This window comes from Bacillus rossius, chromosome 10 (genome assembly GCF_032445375.1).
Source record: "Bacillus rossius redtenbacheri isolate Brsri chromosome 10, Brsri_v3, whole genome shotgun sequence".
Taxonomy (NCBI): domain Eukaryota; kingdom Metazoa; phylum Arthropoda; class Insecta; order Phasmatodea; family Bacillidae; genus Bacillus; species Bacillus rossius.
The window spans coordinates 56,085,447-56,101,606 of record NC_086337.1 but is presented as its reverse complement, the minus strand read 5'-3'; the positions used below and the strand labels follow the sequence as shown (position 1 = coordinate 56,101,606).

Below are 16,160 nucleotides of genomic sequence, written 5' to 3'. Positions count from 1 at the left end.
ACTAAGAACGAGTTTGCTTCCACACTGAATTAGTGTGATTGGTTTTTGTAACAATCGACATGCACCTCAAAGTAACTCACCCAATCGCGAAACACAGACGATGCTACAGTGTTTTAACTTCCAGCTACTCCCGGGATCTTTTCGCGATATTTTCATGGCCCTGCGCTATGCACGACGAGAAGACTGCGCGCCAGCTCAGAGGAGACACCGCGCTAGAAGCACCAGCCAGTCCCGCCTCGCTGACACAGGTACACCCGGTATTTTACATCGTGAAGTCGTGTTTTATTTTGCGAAGACGCCACCGTCTTCTGGTGATGGGCGTGGTTCTTCGCACATAAAGCAGCTGTCCTTATCATTTCTGCGGTGCTTAGTCAGCTCCTAAACAACACGTCACGACTCGACGCCTCGCCAGAGCGCGCTACGGCCTCGATGCTTCCTCGCCGCGCGGAACTGTGGGTAGCCACGCCCCCCGCGGGACTGATTGCCGCGCGGACAGGCAATTTGTTCAGTCGGCGCGCGCGGAGTAATACCCGTGACGTCACGCCGCCTTGGCAGCCTTCGCTGAGATCCTGTGTTGCGTCTCGCCCGCGCCTGGTTTGCTATTTATGGAAACTATCGCTTCAGAATATGCCATTTCGAATAAAAACGAGCATTTTGACAGGATTACGTCTTATAAATCGATGAACACCAGGCTGCACGCACGAAAAAATTGTCACGTTCCGCCTGAGCCGAGCGTGCAAGAACCGGCCAACCACCGTGCGAGAAAATATTCTATAATATCAAAACAGGTTAAGGCGGCCATTTTAACTAATTGTTCGTGATTATATTGAAACAAATTATTGAATTAATTTGGCAAAAAAACTGTAAATAATATTTGAAAATTAAAAAGTATGGAATTTTTTATCAATGTTTTCTTATGACGTTATCACGTAAAATTATCGTCCGTAAACCGACTTTACAGACAACCCCCTCTTTTAGGAACGAATTAGTCGTGCTAAGTGAGGGATAGGTGTAGGTGACTGGAGGAAAAAAAAATTACTTTTGAGTGATGGGTGTATTGCACTATTTTTTATTTGACAGTTGAGAATATTGATGCGTGTGCATGAGCTATTTCCCAATTTCTCTCTTCAATATCTCTTTAGTTCTCTGTCACTCTCTTACTATCATTCTCTAGTTCATTATCTTTCAATTATATTTATCCTTTTTCATTCTCTCGTTCGTTCTTTCTTATTTATTTATCTTTCTCCTCACTAATTCTCTATTATTTCTGTGTTTCATTCCCTATTTCATCCTCCCTTTCATTTCTCTCTTCAATATCTCTTTAGTTCTCTGTCACTCTCTTACTATCATTCTCTAGTTCATTCTCTTTCAATTATATTTATCCTTTTTCATTCTCTCGTTCGTTCTTATTTATTTCTCTCTCTCTCTCTTCTCACTAATTCTCTATTATTCTGTGTTTCATTCCCTCTTTCATCCTCCCGTTTAATTCTGTCTTCAATATCTCGTCAGTTCTCTCACTCTCTCTCTCCACCTCCCTCGCTGCTCGCTGCACGCGTGAAGAGTCCGGCCGGAAGAGAAGCGGCTCCGGCCTCGACCCCTGGGGCCGCCACACGACCTCGGCGCATGCGCAGTGCGGTCCCGCCTGGTTGCTCAACACGCCCGCACGTGCCGGGCAACCACCACCTCCACGTGAGCAGGTGTTCCCGCAGCAACACAGCCGCGTGTCGCAACCAGGTCTCCCGCTGAGAGCCGAACCTTCAAGGGCCCCGCCCGCCCGGGCACACACGCGGTGCGCGGAGCTTCAGGGGAAAACTAATCGAGCCATCCGAGTGGGGTCTGTTTACGGAAAAGCATTTAAGAGTTCCCTGAGGGCCGAAAAGTACTTTCGATTTCGGATTAAGTTTTTAAACTGTATTTTTAGAAGGATTGAAATGGCTAATTGGAGTGTTTTCAGAGTACTTTTTAGGCATAAAACAACCGGTATATATATTTTAAAACACTTAAGAGTCTTGCGTTACACCTTCATCTTCATTTCTCGGCCATATAATGTTACGGTCACCGCTCATGTGACTACGAGAAGACTGCGCGCCAGTCCAGAGGAGACACCGCGCTAGAAGCAGCAGCGAGCGTCGCGCTTATCATCCCGCCTCGATGACACACATACACCCCTGACGAGGCGGGGGGCCTTAAGGGGGTGCCTCCCATTTCACTGATCAACTTTTAGACTTTTTTCACATGTTTATCTTACACGAAATGAAAAAAAAAATTATATACAGCGCATACTTTTTAGTTTTGCATAATTAGCTGCCAAGGTTACATTTTTTTTAAAACTTTTTTGGGTTGTACAAATAAGGAGAATTTAATTCATTGCATATCAGAAACTTTTTATTTATATTTAACTACAATGCCACTGGCTACTTCATGATATGGGTTTGCATTTCTATCACAAAATCTCGTTTCATGTTTCTTGGCTGTCAAGATCGTAACAAAATTCAGAATTTTGAAATGCCAGGTAAAATTAATTAACATTTTCTGAAAGAAATTCAAGCCATTTCTTGAAGTAGCCAGTGGCATTGCAGTTAAACCTTAAAATGTTTCAGTCCTGTAAAAAATTTAATTCTCCTTATTTGTACAACCCAAAAAAAACGTTAAAAATGTAACTTTGGCAGCTAATTATGCAAAACGTACGTGCTGTATATATATATTTTTTCATTTCTTGAAAGTTAAACAATTGAAAAAGTCTACAAGTTTATCTTGAACAATATAATACTGGAATCACAAGCACCCCAGTTAACGTGCTGAACCCACCGGCATGTGCTCCCGTGAAGGGCTGAGCGCACAAGCACGGGCTCCCTAGAGGCAGAGGGGACACGGACACGCCAATTCATCGCAGCTCGGACGAGTTTGAGGAGAGTCTGAGGCAGCCGAGCCCATCGTCGTAAACCACTCTGCTGACCCGGGGCTGACTCAGAGGACTCCCCATCCTGGACCATCCACCCAGTGGTCAGTGTAGCCACTCACCGCCAGGGACGCTCGCGTCCCTGGTCACTAGATCCAGTCCTGCATACACGAGTCCAAGTTGCCCAACCCCCCTCGCATGGTAGACTCTTTCTTCTACTCTGTCCAACTCTTCATCCAGTCTATCCTCTGTCTCCTGTATTCTCCTACACTACCCCGCATGACAGTGCCCAGGGCTTTTCCCTCTGTATATGGAGGTTTTACCTGGGCCCAACCTATCTCTAGTTATAGTCTAGATTTATGAGTGAGGGGAGTTAGTCATGGCGCCAATCGTTGCCATGGCTGGCCAATCCCCTCCTAGCACATGATGCATGCGACCCTCTCCCTGCATGGTTAATCCCAGCATGACTAGACCTATAGGCAGGGGCAGGCATTTTTCGCGAAAAGATCTGAACGCTTATTAAACTGCAACAAGGTATACCCATACCCTTGGTTTATTCCTTGTGATTGGCGACCGTAATGCGAGATAAGTCGTTGCCTTATTTGACCGAGCCATTCAGGAGCGTTTGATTTCGCACTGAATTACTGTGATTGGTGTTATTACTATCTGGGAGAAACTCACCCTATCACGAAACACAGACGATGCTACAGTGTTTTAACTTTCAGCTTGTCTCGAAATCTTTTCGCGAAATCTGCATGCCCCTACGTATAGGCTTCGGCCTGAGACGCACCTAGGTCCCTCCCCTAACCCGGACCCCTCCAAAATACACTTAGTTTTAGTTAGGTTAGGAAAACAAAAAGGAAATCCACCCAGAGAGCCGGTGGGCTCAGGCACAGCCGGCTGTTCGCCTGTTGCGTCACGAGGGCGTGCCTCGCTACACCTGCTGGCAGATGAAGAACCAGTTTGAGTGTTCTCGGGACAAGCGGTAGCGGACGATGTATGGCCGGGCTATTATTGGAGCCCGCCTAACTCCTGGACACGCCGACTGCAACACCCCGGGTACTTGCGCTGCTGCTTGCGTGTTTCACTCTGTGCTCATTTGTTGTTCAGTTTCGCAGTTTCTAACACAATCACTAGAGACCGGAAAAATTCGCGGTTTCATTTCGCGATAGGCTAGAATGCAAGTGCGTGTAACTTATTGTCGCTTCAGTGGTTGGAACACAGTTTGCCTGAAGGACTGTGAGCCAATGAATGACCCTCGACGTAAGAAGTATCCAACAGGTGTCACGAGTCAGTAGTCAATGAGCTCGTGTGATTTCCCCCGCGTACATAAGAGGATCGTGGTGTCTATCATAGGGTGTCACCGAAACTGCGAATTTTTCCGGTCCTAATTATGACGTTATCACGTAAAATTATCGTCCGTAAACCGACTTTACAGACAACCCCCCCCCCCCCTTTTTTTTTTCCCCTGTCTCTATCTAACCAGTTTCAAGCCGCCGAGTTACAGCGAAAATTATGAAATTTTGGTTCACGAATGAAACTTTCCGTAACCGTTGTTTGTGCACCGAGCAGGTGGTGTGATGGCACGGGAGCTCGGCGGTGAGCTCGGCGGTGAGAATGAGGCAGTGAGAGTGATGGGAATGACGCTGGTTGCAGACGGGGCTGATCCGCACGGCGCACGGCAGCTTCTTCATCGAGCCGGCGGAGGAGTGGCGCAACCACACGGGCCCGCTGCTGCACGCCGTGTACCGCAGCCTGGGCGCCCCGCGCCTCGCCAACCAGCCCGAGCCCTCGCCCCGGCACTGCGGCCTGGCAGGTGAGTCCCCGCCGGTCCCTGCAGTCCCTCCAGTCCTCCCAGTCCCCTTCTACAGCAGCGCGCACACGGAGACGAACCCGCGCGGACCAGCTCGGCGAGGCTGAGCTCTTCCGGTTACTTTGCTCCGTGCGACCAATAGATAGGGACTGGAAAAATTCGCGGGTTCAATGACCTCCAGGCTAGACTCCACGATCCTGTGCACAATCGGGCAAACGTCGCCTGTTCATTGGCTGCTGACTTGTGAGGCGTCTCAATTGGGAAACTCGTTATTCGATACTGCTTTGATTGAGGGTCTATAATTGGTCCACAGTCCTCCAGGTTAACAGCGAACCAATGGCAGAAGTTGCATAAAAATAAAATTATTTGCATTCTAGCATATCGCGAAATGAATCCGCGAATTTTTCCGGTCTCTACCAATAGAAGCTGAGTACCTATTTGTAGAGACCGGAAAAATTCGCGGATCCATTTCGTGATAGGCTGAAATTCAAACATGTGTACAATTCTGCTGGTTCTGCTATTGGCTCGCAGTTTAACTGGAGCTCTCTGGGCCAATGAGAGACTATCGACCAAAGAAGCGTCGAATCACAAGCTACCCGGTGTAGACGCCTCACAATTTAGCACCCAATGAACACGCGTGTTTACTTGATATGTGCAGAGGATAATAGAGGCTATCCTAGAGGTCACGGAATCCGCGAATTTTTCCGGTCCCTAGCCCAGTGTCGTCCAGGTGAATTGTGAGCCAATAGCAGAGGCAGCACTGAGGTGTAACTATTTGAATTTCAGGCTGTCGTGAAATGAATCCGTTAATTTATCCGGTCTCTACTCATCCATTCTGAAAAGCTCTCCGTAAACAGCCCTCCTGAAAGTCTGCACGCCGCAGCCTGCACCGACAGAAAGGTGTTTTTGTCGCAACAAATTATTTGTTTGTATACGGCGAAATAAATATATTCTGTTTATTTAAACAAATATTTTGTAGTAGGAATGATTCTGCTGACCCCAACAAAATGATTTTGTTCAACTCAAATGTATATTTGGTTAGGTGTGACAAAACATTTTTTGTTACTTACCGAGTTTTGGTTAAGCTAACAACATGTTTTGTTCCACCAAGTAAATATTTGTAGAGACCGGAAAAATTCGCGGTTTCATTTCGCGATAGCCTAGAATCCAAGTGCGTGTAACTTATCGCCGCTTCAGTGATTGGACCACAGTTTGCCTGGAGGACTGTGAGCCAATGAACGACCCCTCGACGTAAGAAGTATCGAATCACAATAATCCCAGTTTAGCAGGTGTCACGAGTCAGTAGCCAATGAGCTGGTGTAGTTTTTCCGCGCATATAGAGGATCGTAGTGTCTAGACTAGAGGTCATCGAACCCGCGAATTTTTCCGGTACCTAGGTCCATGTATAATCAAATATTTGTTTGATTAAAAAATAAATTTTTCTCTCTCTCTCTCTCTCTCTCTCTCTCTCTCTCTCTCTCTGTGTGTGTGTCCGGACTGCCAGCCCTAGGGGGACCCCGGAGCGCCGGCGTGCAGTATTGGGGCTGGGGGGGGGGGGAAGACGGCCTTGACCCGGCGGTGTCATCGCTGCTGCGTCTTCCTCGTTTCCTTTCGCGGAGACGCCTTCGGCCCCGAGGTCAACCCCCCCCCCCCTTCCCCCGTCTTCTGAGAGGTGGCGTCTGCCTCGCTCGCTAACTTGGGAACGTGCAACTTAGAACAGTCGCATCTCTAAATTTCTCGAGAAAAAAAAAAGGGGGGGGGGGTTGTCTGTAAAGTCGGTTAACGGACGATAATTTTTACGTGATAACTAGAGACCTGTAAAATTCGCGGATTCATTTCGCGATAGGATAGAGTCCAAATACTTTTGACATTATTTTGCTTCAGTGATTGGGCCACAGTTTATCTGAAGGCCTCTGGGCCAATGAAAAATCTTTAACAGAAGAATTAGCGAATCACGATCATTCCAGTCAACAGGTGTTACAAGTCGGTAACCAATCAGCAGATGTAATTTGCACGAGTGCATAGAGGATCATGGAGTCTATCCTTTAGGGATTTGAAATCGCGAATTTTACAGGTCTCTAGTGATAACGTCACAAGAAAAACATTGATTAGAAAAAATTGCATACATACTTTTTTTTCAATTTCAAATATTAATTTTTTTTGTAAATTTAATTTAAATAATTTTGTTTTAAATATAATCACAAACAATTAGTTAAAAAGTCTGCCTTAACCTGTTTGATATTCTAGAAGATTTTATCGCACGGTGGTTGGCCGGTTCTTGCACGCTCGGCTCAGGCGGAACGTGACAATTTTTCGTGCGTGCAGCCGGCTTTCAGCGATTTATAAGACGTTATCACGTCAAAAAAAAAAACTCCACATAACTCAGAACTATCATAAGTTAGAATTATCATAACTTGGAAGCTCACAACACAGAAACACACAACTAAGAAACTTCGTAACTTAGAAAGTCCTAATGATGTTCGCAGGCTTTCACGGCCATTGTCTGAAGTAGCTCGGCTTCCGGGTTGTAGCCGCGTCCTTGGCGAATAATTCACTGTAGGTACATAACTGCTCCCTGATGATTGCGACCGCGATGCCGACCGGAAACGTCGGTGAATTATTCGCCAAGGACGCGGCTACAACCCGGAAGCCAAGCTACTTAGGAAAATTCTAACTTAGAACTATCATTACTAGAGACCGGAAAAATTCGCGGGTTCATTTCGCGATAGGCTAGACTCCAAACTCGTACACCTTCATGCAGAGTCAGCGATTGGACCACCGTTTATCTGAAGGACTCTAAGCTAATGGAAACCCTTGAAAAAAAGACGTTTCAAATTACAAGCATCCCAGTTGACGCGTGTCACGAGTTAGTATCCAATGAGCAGGTGCAATTTGTCCCAGTACATAGAGTAACATGGAGTCTATCCTAGAGGTCATTGAAACCGCGAATTTTTCCGGTCTCTAATTATTACTTACAAACACACACAATCGTCATAACGTAGAAAAAACATAATTTAGAACAGGCATAACTTAGAAAAATTACACCTCGTGTGTTTTTTAAATTGTGTGGTTATAAGTTATGACAGCAACCCTCTTGTCGGCAGAAGCACCTGCACTTGTGGTCACGTGCGCTTCAGTGCTTGTCGACACGGGAGAACGCGGAGGGGGAAATGAGCTGGAGAAATTTTATATATATATATATACAGACACATATATATATATACACACATATATATACGTATATATACACATATATACATATATACATACACACACACATCTAGAACTCACCAGCAAAATGAAATAATTTGAAATAAATCATCAGGCTGAGAGTTTCCACTCCCTTCATCCCCTCCATCTTCTTTCCGAAATGAAATGCTGTGTACGCTCCCGAGCCAGTCGTAAGCCAGGAGAAGAGCAGCGTGAGCCAATCACAACCCGTGGACACTCACTGAGTGGAAACAGTCGTGGCTGCAGACCACTGCGTCGTCTCGACCAGGACCGGAGGCGGCGGTGACCTTGGAGGCGGGCGCTTGGTCGCTTGTTGCGCCGGCGAGCTGGTATGCGCGCGTCAGGTGCGAGCCCGGGGCAGACCCGCCAGACTGCCTGGCTGCCGCGCCAGGGCTGCCCACCGCCGGCGCTCTCCCTCCGCAGCTGAGGTCTGCTGAGGGCTCATGAGGGTTCGTGAGGACATCTGAGGGCTCGTGAGGGTCGCTGAGGGCTCATGAGGGCTCGTGAGGACATCTGAGGGCTTGTGAGCGCTTGTGAAGACCGCTGAGGGCTCATGAGGGCTCGTGAGGGTCGCTGGGGGCTCATGAGGGTCGCTGGGGGCTCATGAGAGCTTGTGAGGGTCTCTAGGGGCTCATGAGGGCTCGTGAGGACTCATGAGGTCTGCTGAGGGCTCATGAGGGCTCGTGAGGGTCTCTGGGGGGCTTCTGAAGGCCGCTAAGGTCTACTGAGGGTTCGTGATGACGTCTGAGGGCTCGTAAGGGTAGCTGGGGGCTTGTGAGGGGCTTGTGAGGACATCTAAGGGCTTGTGAGCGCTTTTGAAGACCGCTGAGGGCTCATGAGGGCTCGTGATGACATATGAGGGCTCGTGAGGGTCGCTGAGGGCTGATGAGGGGCTTGTGAGGACTCACGAGGGAAGCTGAGGGCTCATTGGGGCTTGTGAAGGCCGCTGAGGTCTACTGAGGGCTCATGATGGCAGCTGAGGTCTCCTGAGGGCTCAGGAGGGCCTGTGAAGGCCGCTGAGGGCTCATGAGGTCATCGAAAGAGTGAATTTTTCAAGTCTCTCGTAACAAGGTATAATTGAACCCCTAGCACACCCTACACGAGGACTGGATCTAGGAGGATGAAATGCCTGCAACATGCGGCGCGTGGCTCACCGCAGCGGTCAGTCCGGCCACCGGACCAGTAGCGCAGCTGTGGCCCCGGAAGCGCCGGCGGCCCCAGCAGTCCACGGCGCGAAGAAGCGGGCGGCGCTCGGCTCGCCGACAGAGGAGCGGCAGGGAGGGGGCAAGTCGAGGCAACTCGCAAGGACGGTGAGGCTACGGCAAAGAAAAAAAAAAAGAAGAAAAGAATGAAAGTTGTTTATCCTGCTGGCGAGATCCGTCGAAGGCTACTTACTGCCGGTGCGTCTTTCCTCGGCACGTCTTCGAGATGCCGGCGTCCGTGGTGATGCGGGGAAAATGGCGCGCGTCTGATGGAGAGGCGAAGGACTTCTGCGACGGGAAGCGCTGAGCCCTGAGGCGGGAATGGCTTCTCGTGCAGAGTTTCAAACATAACCGCCGAAGGAAACAAAAAAAGTGTTTTCCAAGTATCGACATGCGAGTGTGATGATGTATGTACGGCGGGGTAAACGCCGCACAAAGTTTTCAGGAAAATAATTAGTATAGACCGAAAAAATTTGCTGGTTCAATGACCTTCAGGATGGACTCCAATATCCTCTACACACTCGGGCAAATGCCAACTGTTCATTGTGAGTCGTCTCGACTGGGTGGCCTGTGATTCGGCACTTCTATGAGTGAGGGTCTCTAATTGGCCCCCAGTCCTCCAGATTAACAGTGAACCAATGACAGAAGCAGCACTAAGGTATAATTATTTTAATTTTAGCATAACTCGAAATAAATCCGCGAATTTTTTAGGTATATAATAATTAGTGGTACGAAAATTTCGCGGTATCATCTGTTCGCAAGCTGAAATGCTAAATTCATGCTCTTGCACAGCAGCCATTTGGACACGCCCCTCTACGACCGTGAGCCAATGACACTCAGCTAGGATTATATAATGCCGATTAACAAAAAAAAATTGTCACTAAGAAATCAGTCACTGTGAAAGCAAACATTGGTAGAGCGAACACAATACTTTTGAATTTTAGCCTGACTCAAAACGAATTCATAAAATTTCTTGTAAAATGTAGGTTAATTTATCTATACTGTGATGTAGGGCAATGCATATTTCGCGAAAAGATTCCGAGACTAGTTGTAGGTTAAAACACTGCAGCATCGTCTGTGTTTCGTGACTGGGTGAGTTTCTTTCACACTACACGTCGACTGTTACAACACCAATCACAGTGATTCAGTGCCGGATCAAACGCGTCCTGAGTGGCTCGGTCAGATAAGGCGACGACTTCTCCCGCAGACGGCTGCCAATCACAAGGAATAAACCGCTGGTGCGGGTGTACCTTGTTGCAGTCTAATAGGCGTTCAGATTTATTCGCGAAAAATGCCTGCCCCTACTGATATGTGAACACTTACTATTAGGGACCGGAAAAATTCGCGGTTTCATTTCGCGATAGGCTAGAATCAAAGTGCGTGTTACTTATTGCCGCTTCAGCGATTGGAACACAGTTTGCCTGAAGGACTGTGAGCCAATGAATGACCCTCAACGTAATAATCACAAGCATCCCAGTTTATCAGGTGTCACGAGTCAGTAGCCAATGAGCTGGTGTAATTTTCCTCGCGTACATAGAGGAGCGTGGAGTCTATCCTAGAGGTCATCGAAACTGCGAATTTTGTCCATACTTATACCTAGGGACACCTGTATTTCGTGAATACATTTCGTGTCAAGGTATTTCACAAAATACTGTAGTGCTGCACCCTCACAATTTGCCATGACTAGGGACAGGTGTTTTTCGCGAATAAATCTGATCGCTCGTTAGATTGAAAAAAGTATGTCCGCGTTAGCGATTGTTTCCTTGTGACTGGCTGCCGTCTGCAAGAGAAGCCATTGCCCTGTTTGGCCGGGCCAGTCAGAACGTGTTGGCTTCCGCAATGCACGACTGTGATTGGTGGGCCGACAGTAAACATGAAACGGAAAGAAACACAACCAATCACGGAACACAGACGATGCTACAGTGTTTTAACACAAAACTGGTCCATAAATCTTTTCGCGAAAACTACATGGCCCTAGCCACGACTCTTAGAAAATGCTACAGTGTTTTGTGAAATACCTTGACATGAAATGTAATCGCAATAGAATGGCTTCTCCCGCGGACGGCCGCCAATCACAAGGAAGAACCCTGCCGCGGACAGTCTGCTGACCACGCCGGCCCCGCTGATTGGCTGCCGCCCGCGCCCCGCCGCCAGTCACGTCGCGGCTACCTGCAGGACCGGCGGCCCGCGCGGTATTTCCGACCGGAGGCCACGCAGGGACGCTTGCAAGATGGCGCGCGTTCTCATTGGCCAGGCCAGGAGCGGGCAACTAGTGCATTCTGCAGACAAGACTATCGCGCCTACCTCGCACCTTAAAGTAATACACTTTTTTGAATTAATGAGTAGAGTCCCGGAAATTTCGCGGATTCCTCTGGCCTCAGGATAGAATTCAAAGTTATAGGTGTGCTCGACCCATGTTTACTTTCCCATTGGTTGATTTCTTAGCGAGAACCTTTTTATCCTTGTTATTTGGCACTACCTGATTCGCTTACTTCTCTCCTAGCTGGACATCGTTGGCTCACGGTCGTAGAGGGGCGTGACCAGATAACTGCGGTCCAATCATGAACACAGTGCGACAGGGTGGAGGTTTGCATTCTAGCTTGCGACTAAATGAATGCGCGAAAATTCCGTGGCTCTATTAATGAGTGCAAATAAAAGTAAATGTATCAATTAAACTGTAGATTTCATTTCACTCCTTCTTTGTATCCATACAAAATAGTGATAATTCAATAAAAATGATTCAATTTTATTCATAAAAGTATGCAATCATTACATCAATGTTTTGTTATGACGTTTTCACGTTAAACTATCGTCCGTAAACCGACTTTACAGACAACCAATTACTTCTTTTGGTGCCGTACGTCGGATGGCCTATACGGCAGGCATCAACTGCAACGCCGGAAGTCTACCTCGCAGGCTTCGTATATGCCAGGCCGCATATTGCCGATACGGCGCCCGTACACTTAAGATAAGTTAAAGGGAGGATGCGCTTCACCCCATAACAATAGAAAAGCTCGATTATAAACTGCCGATAAATACTTCGTTGATAAATAAAAGTATTATTTATTCCTGTCGAATCCTCAGCCGAAGTGACACCCAACCCGAGATTAAAGACATTCATATTCCTGTCGGAAATTCATGTTAAAAATTTCATCGCCTCTGCGCAGCAACAACATGTGAACAATCAAGAGGAAATCATTATAAGAAGGAGGGGCCTACGCCCATACGATTACACGAAGCCGTTATTATGAAAACTAATTGTTGTGCCATATTGTTTACACACCGGAAACTTGACTGAAGAGTGGTGTTTGCAACGTGAACAGTTTAACTTTTTTTTTAATGGGACTGTTTTTAACGACAAAAAATATAATTCCCACTCACTAACCATCACCCTATAAAGCCACATTTCCGCGATGTGTCACGTCACAGCAAGCCGTCTCCTGAAACATCCTGACCACAGCGCTATGGTAAGTTACTGCTGTGTTCCTCGCAAGCGGTCACTAGCCAGCACTGTGTGGGGGGCGAGGCGAGGGCGCCCCCTGACTCACTCGCCTGCTCACTTGACTCCGAGCACGATCCGTCGAGCGCTTAGTCACAGCACGCGCTCTCTGCACCCTCCTCCCCCAGGTCCACAAGTGTGAGGCTCCAGTGACAGCCGGTGACAGCCGGTGACAGCTTCCACGGAGCTCCTCCACCTGGTCAACAATGGTGAGGCGCCAGTAACAACCGGTAACAGCCGGCAACAGCTTCCACGGAGCTCCTCCACCAGGTCAACAATGGTGAGGCAACAATAACAGCCGGTAACAGCCGGTAACAGCTTTCACGAAGCTCCTCCACCAGGTCAACAATGGTGAGGCGCCAGTAACAGCCCGTTACAGCTTCCACGAAGCTCCTCCACCAGGTCAACAAGTGTGAGGCTCCAGTAACAGCCCGTGACAGCTTCCACGAAGCTCCTCCACCGGGTCAACAATGGTGAGGCAACAATAACAGCCGGTGACAGCTGGTAACAGCTTTCACGAAGCTCCTCCACCAGGTCAACAATGGTGAGGCAACAATAACAGCCGGTGACAGCCGGTAACAGCTTTCACGAAGCTCCTCCACCAGGTCAACAATGGTGAGGCAACAATAACAGCCGGTGACAGCCGGTAACAGCTTCCACGAAGCTCCTCCACCAGGTCAACAATGGTGAGGCAACAATAACAGCCGGTGACAGCTTTCACGAAGCTCCTCCACCAGGTCAACAATGGTGAGGCAACAATAACAGCCGGTGACAGCCGGTAACAGCTTTCACGGAGCTCCTCCACCAGGTCAACAATGGTGAGGCAACAATAACAGCCGGTGAGAGCCGGTAACAGCTTTCACGAAGCTCCTCCACCAGGTCAACAATGGTGAGGCAACAATAACAGCCGGTGACAGCCGGTAACAGCTTTCACGAAGCTCCTCCACCAGGTCAACAATGGTGAGGCGACAATAACAGCCGGTGACAGCCGGTAACAGCTTTCACGAAGCTCCTCCACCAGGTCAACACTGGTGAGGCAACAATAACAGCCGGTGACAGCCGGTAACAGCTTCCACGAAGCTCCTCCACCAGGTCAACAATGGTGAGGCAACAATAACAGCCGGTGACAGCCGGTAACAGCTTTCACGAAGCTCCTCCACCAGGTCAACAATGGTGAGGCGACAATAACAGCCGGTGACAGCCGGTGACAGCTTTCACGAAGCTCCTACACCAGGTCAACAATGGTGAGGCGCCAGTAACAACCGGTAACAGCCGGTAACAGCTTTCGCGAAGCTCCTCCACCAGGTCAACAATGGTGAGGCAACAATAACAGCCGGTGACAGCCGGTAACACCTTCCACGGAGCTCCTCCACCTGGTCAACAAGTGTGAGGCTCCAGTAACAACCGGTAACAGCCGGTAACAGCTTTCGCGAAGCTCCTCCACCAGGTCAACAATGGTGAGGCAACAATAACAGCCGGTGACAGCCGGTAACACCTTCCACGGAGCTCCTCCACCTGGTCAACAAGTGTGAGGCTCCAGTAAAAGCCCGTGACAGCTTCCACGAAGCTCCTCCACCAGGTCAACAATGGTGAGGCGCTAGTAACAACCGGTAACAGCCGGTAACAGCTTCCACGGAGCTCCTCCACCAGGTCAACAATGGTGAGGCGCCAGTAACAACCGGTAACAGCCGGTAACAGCTTTCGCGAAGCTCCTCCACCAGGTCAACAATGGTGAGGCAACAATAACAGCCGGTGACAGCCGGTAACACCTTCCACGGAGCTCCTCCACCTGGTCCACAAGTGTGAGGCTCCAGTAAAAGCCCGTAACAGCTTCCACGAAGCTCCTCCACCAGGTCAACAATGGTGAGGCGCCAGTAACAACCGGTAACAGCCGGTGACAGCTTCCACGGAGCTCCTCCACCAGGTCAACAATGGTGAGGCGCCAGTAACAACCGGTAACAGCCGGTGACAGCTTCCACGGAGCTCCTCCACCAGGTCAACAATGGTGAGGCGCCAGTAACAGCCGGTGACAGCCGGTAACAGCTTCCACGGAGCATAGGCGTAGAACAACCGGTTACAGATTGTCAAAAGCACCAAAGGGACTTGCATGACACCTCGCGCTGTGCTCTGGCAGAAGCACCAGCGAGCCTGCCTGAACCGACAGGCGCGGACACGAGGCGACGCTCCGGGCCGCGGGAAGGACTGGTGATTGGTGCGGGAGGCGACAGGGGCGCAACGGCCGCCGAGTTAACGACCAGGAAGCAAGGGTCCGGGGGTTGGGAGGCCGGCATCGCCGAGGCGCCTGTAAACTTTTAACGACGCCGTCTCCGCTGGGGCGGCACAGCAACAACCCCGCGGTCTCGCCGGCGGCTAATTGACGCGGCGACGGGACGTGATTGGCCGAGAGCAGCCCACGTGCACAGCGGCGCTGGCCACACGTGGCGCCCCACAAGAGCAGCCTGCTTGTACAGTCCGCGTCACGCAGTGCGGAGCACCCGGCTCTTGTGCACCGTCTTCAAGCTTTACCATTAGTGTCTACTGACGGTATTATCATTCCGACAAAAAATAATAAATCAATGCTAAACACCAATCAATCATTGTTACACAAGAGAATGTATTTGTAGCAGTCTGTCCTTGTAAATAACAAGACATTCCATAAAATTTCGTGCTATGCTCAAAAAAACTTTTATAAAAAATGTTCACAAATATAATTGAAACCAAGACGGCGGCTTTAAATAACTACTCCTAAATATATATATATATTATCAATCGATGTTCTTGATGAAATACAACAGGGAAATTTGTTACCTCTTTGATAACCTCATTTTTGTTTTTACCTATACCTGTTTTATGAACCAAAGTCGCGTGTCAATGAGGCTAAAATGCTGTGTTGCCAACCTGCAGCAAATAGATGTAGCGAAGTAGTAGTGGCTCAAAACAGTTCATTGACATACGGGATAGACTCCACAGTCCTCTGTACGCACTCAAGCAAATGTCAACCTGTTCATTGATCGCTGACTGGTGAGAATTTTGAACCGGGTAATATGTGATTCGACACATACTTTGATTTGGGTTTCTCAATAAGCCCAGACTACACGACATGAACCGCAAACCAATAGCAGACACAGCAAAAAAAAAAAAAAAAGAAGACGTACTCGAATGTTACGCAGTGGCGAATATCTTCTGTCTTGTAGCTAAATTTTACATTGATACCACGCACTCGCGGATTCGTTTCACGGCAGGCTAGGATCCGAACACTTCTATGTCGTTTCTGCTTTCGTGATTGGACCACAGTTTGTCGATGAGGAACCCTCGTCCAAAGACGTGCCGAATCGCAGGCCACCAAGGCGAGAGGTCACGCGAGTCAGCAGCCAATGAACTGGCAGTGTTTGCCCGAGTAAACGCTGCACGACGCAGTCCCTAGCGACGGTTCCCCGGCCCTTCTTGCCGAGGAAGTGACGTCACACGGCTTGAACTGCTCCAGACGGCTTCCTCCGAGGCACTGGTGTCCGAAAC

At 48.9% G+C, this 16,160-nt stretch overlaps 1 protein-coding gene across 4 annotated transcripts in view; it reads left to right on the top strand.

The window, feature by feature from the left end:
- Positions 1 to 16,160, top strand: part of LOC134536225 (A disintegrin and metalloproteinase with thrombospondin motifs 9) — a 236,774-nt gene that overhangs the window by 156,703 nt on the left and 63,911 nt on the right. For all 4 annotated transcript variants that reach the window (XM_063375900.1, XM_063375902.1, XM_063375901.1 and 1 more), the window contains exon 5: positions 4,556 to 4,715. In XM_063375900.1, the coding sequence (XP_063231970.1) occupies positions 4,556 to 4,715 (160 nt within the window). The remainder of the gene's footprint in view (positions 1 to 4,555; positions 4,716 to 16,160) is intronic.